This window comes from Wyeomyia smithii, chromosome 2, assembly GCF_029784165.1.
Source record: "Wyeomyia smithii strain HCP4-BCI-WySm-NY-G18 chromosome 2, ASM2978416v1, whole genome shotgun sequence".
NCBI classification, from domain to species: domain Eukaryota; kingdom Metazoa; phylum Arthropoda; class Insecta; order Diptera; family Culicidae; genus Wyeomyia; species Wyeomyia smithii.
In genome coordinates, this window is record NC_073695.1 from 184702150 (window position 1) to 184708134 (window position 5985).

Here is a 5985-nt window from a genome sequence, read left to right on the forward strand (position 1 = left end):
GTCGTGGATCAAGCTCGGTCGTCCCAATACGAAGCCCACAATTTGTCGAGCCAAGACAGCATCTGGGGAATCTCTGAAACTAGCCAACATCACCAGAGAGAATAAGTGTTACGTAGCTGCTCCTAACGTGAATCACGATATTTTAGGGATCGATCTGATCGACATGTTTGGGTTGTAGACCAGTCAATCACGTCGTTCTGCAACCTCGTTTCCGATTCAGCTAGTAATGACGTTGCAGCCCTCTGTTCTCAATTCCCACAAGTTTTCACCTCGGAGTTAGGCCTGTACACCAAAAGACCGGGCCAGCTGGTTCTGAAAGACAATCCGAAGCCGGTTTTCCGACCTAAACGACCGGTTGCCTATAGCATGGAGACAGTTGTAAAGACGGAATTACATCGGTTGGAGAGCCTTTGAATTCTGAAGAAGGTCGACTTTTCGGACTGGGCCGCCCCGATTGCCGTCGTTTGTAAGCCCAATGGAACGGTGCGGATATGCGCAGATTTTTCGACAGGCCTGAGTACTGTGCTAGAACCAAATTGCTATCCTCTTCCCCTGCCTGGAGATATGTTCACAAAGATGGCTGGTTTTCAGTATTTCAGTCACATCGATCCGTCCGATGCCTACCTCCAGGTACAGGTCGATGCAGCCAGCCAGCCACCCCTTTTTCTCCTGTTGGGTACATTTTCCACTGCGACCAGTTATTTGATCTATTGTGGCGACTCTTTACAATCAACACACATAAAGGCCTTTATCAGTTCACGAGATTATCGCCCGGCATCAAATCAGCCCCGAGGGCCTTCCAACAGATCATGGATGGTATGCTCGCTGGCCTGGAATGTGCGGCTGGATATCTGGACGACATCTTGGTAGGTGGTCAGACCAAAGAAGAACACCAACGAAACCTTCATCGAGTCCTCAGTCGCCTCCAAGACTTTGGGTTCACTGTGCGCATATAAAAATGCAATTTTACCATGCGCCAGCTGAAATATCTTGGCCAAATTTTGAATGCAGACAGCATCAGGCCTAACCCGGATAAAGTGGCTGCGATCATAAACATGCCACCCCCGCACGACGTGCCTACACTGCGGTCGTACCTGGGAACCATTAATTATTATGGGAAGTATGTGAAAGAGAGGCATACCCTTAGGCAACCCATGGACCCATACTCAAAACGGGCACCAAGTTCGTGTGGTCGCCAAATTGTCAGAAATCATTCGACCAGTTCCGGAAACTCCTCAAATCACCCGGTGCTACTGACACATTGCAACCCAACTATGGACATCGTTGTATCGGCGGATGCATCATCGGTGGGGTTAGTCGCCCGAGCAATGCGGTTCCCTGACAGGTCTGTGAAAGCGATCTACCATGTATCCCGCAGCCTGACAACAGCCGAAAGCAATTATAGTCAGGTGGAAAAAGTAGGACTGGCATTGGCGTTTGCTGTGACTCGGTTTCACCGGATGCTGTTCGGCCGAATGTTCGTCTTGGAGACCGATCACAAGCCTTTTCTACAAATTTTTGGCTCGAAGAAGGGTATTCTATACTGCGAACAGGCTCCAAAGGTGGGCCCCAACTCTCCTGCTTTACGATTTTGCAATCTGTCACATCTCTACAGACAGTTTCGGTCACGCAGACGTTCTATCTAGACTAATTAATCGTCACGTGCGACCGGAAGAGGAGTATGTAATAGCTAATCTGGAACTGGAGCACAGGATTCGCACCGTTGTCAACGAATCGCTCCAGATATTCCAACCAAACAATAAACCAACATCAGCATTCTTTCATAAAATTACAGAATGGCCAGTTAAATTTCAAATTTACTGAACGTGACCGTAATTAAAATTACCGAACAATTAAAACGAAAATAAGTGTGACTAGTCTTTGGTTATGCTTAAAACATATTGTCGAAACGACTACAAACAACTAGTCATTAGACTGGGACACGGTTATATGGAAAAAAGTGATGATGTTATTTTTTCGCTCCCATGCACTTTTCGTGTTCCTTATGGGTCCTATAACAACTGTGTAACTTTCAGATCGATCGGTGAAACGCCCGATTTGCGCCCGATTTTTAAAGCTTCCATACGATTTTATATGGCAAAAACCACTTTTTTAAAACTTTTTCTATAGAGATGTCCAGTTGGTTCCAGAAGAGTTTTTCCCAGGAAAATTTCCTACAAATATCAAGTATTGATTTTTTTTAAGAGCAAACTTGACATCTCTAGAGAATAAGTATTGAAAAAGTGGATTTTCCCATATAAAATCGTATGGAAACTTTAAAAATCGGGCGCAAATCGGGCGCAAATCGGGCGTTTCTCCGATCGATCTGAAAAGTTACACAGTTGTTATGGGACCCATAAGGTACACGAAAAGTGCATGGGAGCTAACATTTATTTTTTGTCCCACCCTACTAGTCATACTATTATAAAAATAATTAATTCATATCATGGTCATCTCATACATTGACAATTTTATCATTTACTCTTTTAGTCATGTTGTAATAAATTATTATCATTATCTAGACCATATAGATTAGTCTGTAAAAAACAACGCACAAATCTGACCAAGCCTAAAAAAATAGCAATTACCTTAATATTTTTCTGTGTGTGCGCATAACATGTAGTTCACCCAACCGCCATCATACTCGGAGGGGCGCCACATTTTTGTTGCCCGTATTGTTGGTTGAGTTGGATATCTATGTTTCAATAATCTAAGACAAAGGGCACTCCGGTGTCGAACGAATGCGATCTGTAGCGCGCCAATACGTGTATTGGCCAAACATCGACGAAGAAGTTGCAATCCTTGTCCGTTCCTGCGACGAGTGTGCCAGCGTAGCCAAGACAGACCGGAAAACCAATCTGGAATCCTGGCCAGCACCGACAAAACCGTGGCAGAAACTGCATCTAGACTTTGCTGGTCCAATGGATGGGAACTTTTTCCTTATCCTTGTCGACTCGTACACTAAATGGCCGGAAGTTGTGCGAACTGAAAAGATCACCACTCCAGAAACCTTGCGGATCCTTCGAGGAATGTTCGCAAGATATGGTAACCCGGAAACGCTAGTCACTGATAATGGGACTCAGCTCACCAGCAGTGGATTCGAAGCATTCGGTAACGCTCGTAGTATCATCCATCTTAAGACTGCACTATATCATCCGCAGTCCAATGGGTTAGCCGAGAGGTTTGTCGATACCTTCAAAAGATCCCTAAAAAAATTACCGCAGGTGGAGAAACACTCGACGAAGCCATCGACACCTTTCTGTTGTGCTACAGGTCGACGCCCTGCCGTAGTGCACCTGGTGGGAAGTCGCCTGGCGATTTAATGTTTGGCAGACCAATTCGCACAGCTTTGGAGCTACTTCGGCCGCCAACGACGTTCCAAAAGCAACTAGGCTGTGCTCAAGAACAACAGTTTAACCGAAAACACGGAACAAAAGCTCGTAGTTATCACCCTCAAGATCTCGTATGGGCTAAGGTGTATTCCGCCAACAAGTGGATTTGGCAGTATGGAATGATCATCGAGTGCATCGGCAGCGTGATGTACAATGTGTGGCTGCCATCGAAACAGAGCCTGATCCGATCTCAATGCAACCAGTTGCGGAATCGCCTCACTTCGCTTGGAACTCTAAATAGGGCTTTATTCGAAACTGATCGTAATTTTTTTGTCTAATAAGGAACATTCGTATATATTAGGTGACGCGGTATTTAGCAACTTTCAATACCCCCCATCCACACATAATGCAATTTGGCTGGTGGCCTCGCACAGTGTAACGCTTCGCTGAATCCCCCCTCATTACCCCTAAACACGTTACGTAATATACGAAAGTTTCCTTATCTACAAAAAAAAAAAAACAAAATACCCAAACAGAGATAAGTGACTTTTCACCTACGCACACTAGGAAACGTGTAAACCCGTATAAAGTTGCTTTTGTTTCCTCCAAACTGTAAATCATCGCATCTCGTTGTTTCGACTTTTATCACTTTTCACCATTTTTGGTCGATTATGTTCAGCAGCTACTTCCGATTTCTGATCAAGAATGAAAAAACTTATTCAGAAACAAGTTTAAAACATATAATGAGTGTTCAACTGAATATTTGTCCAGCTGCTAAAAACATAGCATTGCAAACAAAACAGCTATTTGTAAATATTTTCCTCAACTGGTTGCACTAACACATTCGTACGTAAAAAGGTCTATATGCGTATTTGTAACGAAAATCAGCACTTCTGTGCAAGGAGTCTTTTTTAGGTAACACTGGTTTACCTACTTTTTGTATATGCACGGAAGTCATCATGTAGGTAAAATTGGATACCTTGTATCACCAATATCAATATCAAAAACTCCAAACAATTTTTTACCCACAATTAAGTATTCTTATTTTATACTACAGAGCAACAGTTCTTCTCATTTATTTTTATGCGTATTATTTACCTAATTCAGTGGAAATATTCAGGTTTACGTAAATTAACGTTGTTTTTACGTGTTCGTGTGGTAATATATTCTATGAGTGTATAAAGTTTCCTTCCCCTGACGGGTAAATGGGTGAGATCAGAGATGCCAGACTTTTTTTTGGCAAGTCTGTATAATCCATAACAATGTCTGTATAAGTCTGTATACCGCTGCGAAAAAAAGTTACCGATACATTGATACCTAATTATTTGTCGACCTGTCAGATTGTTTTGTTTTATTGCTTGTTTTGATTGTTCTTTTTCGAGTCTATCATAGTTGGTCGATTAATCGATAGCTAATTTATCTTTTAAATCTAAGTAACACATAGAAGTAAGAGTCTTTCCCGTGATAAAAATCGTCGTTCGTCGTAATGTAGCTAAACTGATACATGATGGCAGAAGTCTCGCGGTTATAAAAATAGTACCTTCAAGGTTTGGGACATTTTAAGCAATTCTTCAACGTTGGATATTGCTCCGAATAGAACAAACGGTCTTTTCACCAATATAACCTGCATGGCAATCGATCGAGACAATCAGCTGTTTGTTACTGGGGGCGAAACAGGCAGATTAGTGCCCACGGGGCCGATAAAAACCCCGATAGCCTGACTCGGTTCCCGTTGTCATGATTTCACTCTCAAAAACGCAAGATTAATATGTTCAGCAAAGTGTTCAGTTCCTAGTTCACTTTTTCCAGCAACGGCTACAGTGACTTTTGGTTTTTGTGTTCGTTTTTTTGTGTATACTGGTAAAACCATTATGTAGAATATCAGATATCTGTGTAATATCTGTATTATACTAAATGTCTGTATAAAATCTGTAGGCTTATGCGTGTCTGTATCGCAACACAAATAGTCTGTATAATACAGATTTGTCTGTATATCTGGCATCTCTGGGTGAGATTGACGGTGAGTCTTCTTCTTTTTTGTTATTTGATTTATCTCTTCTAAACTTTAACTCTCAGAGAAAACATGAGAGTCGGCGAATAAACACGCGCTGGCACTTTTACTCTAAGATTACAAATGTTAGAGCCATTTTTATATAAAAAAATAAAAATAAAGAAAATTGATGTATGTATTTACGAAAGCAGTTGTGCACAATCGCAAATTCGATAATAAAGTGCGACAATTAAATGTAACGTACATTTATTTTCGAATTGATGTCAAAATTTCAGAAGATAATACGAGAATAGAATTAGTAACTTGTCTAATGTTAGCATCAATTACTTTGTTATAATTTAAGTTTTATTTACGCTAAAAGACCTACCGAAGCTGTCATCACTAAATTAAATATTTTAAGTCACGCGTAGTTATTTTTCGCTTTAGATTTTTGACTTAACATTTGACAGATAAGATATAGAGAGGGAGCGTCCTTGTCTTTTCTTTTCCATCTGTTTTCTTTGAATATACTTCAACTCGTTCAACTCCACACTCGTAAGCAGCGTACAGTTTTCTCGCAGAATGTGGATGCGTTTGTCCATAGAAGAGAATGATCACACATCACGTGAGAATGGCAGAGTAGGTATGAGGCGCGAGAGATAA

General features: G+C 41.5%; 1 protein-coding gene across 1 annotated transcript; it reads left to right on the forward strand.

The window, feature by feature from the left end:
* The first annotated feature begins 576 nt into the window (after positions 1–576).
* On the forward strand, positions 577–3670 carry LOC129720260 (uncharacterized protein K02A2.6-like). The gene is made up of 3 exons (XM_055671713.1): positions 577–676; positions 2716–3181; positions 3274–3670. The coding sequence occupies exons 1-3, from the start codon at positions 577–579 to the stop codon at positions 3668–3670; spliced, it is 963 nt and encodes a 320-aa protein (XP_055527688.1).
* The last annotated feature ends 2315 nt before the right edge of the window (positions 3671–5985 follow it).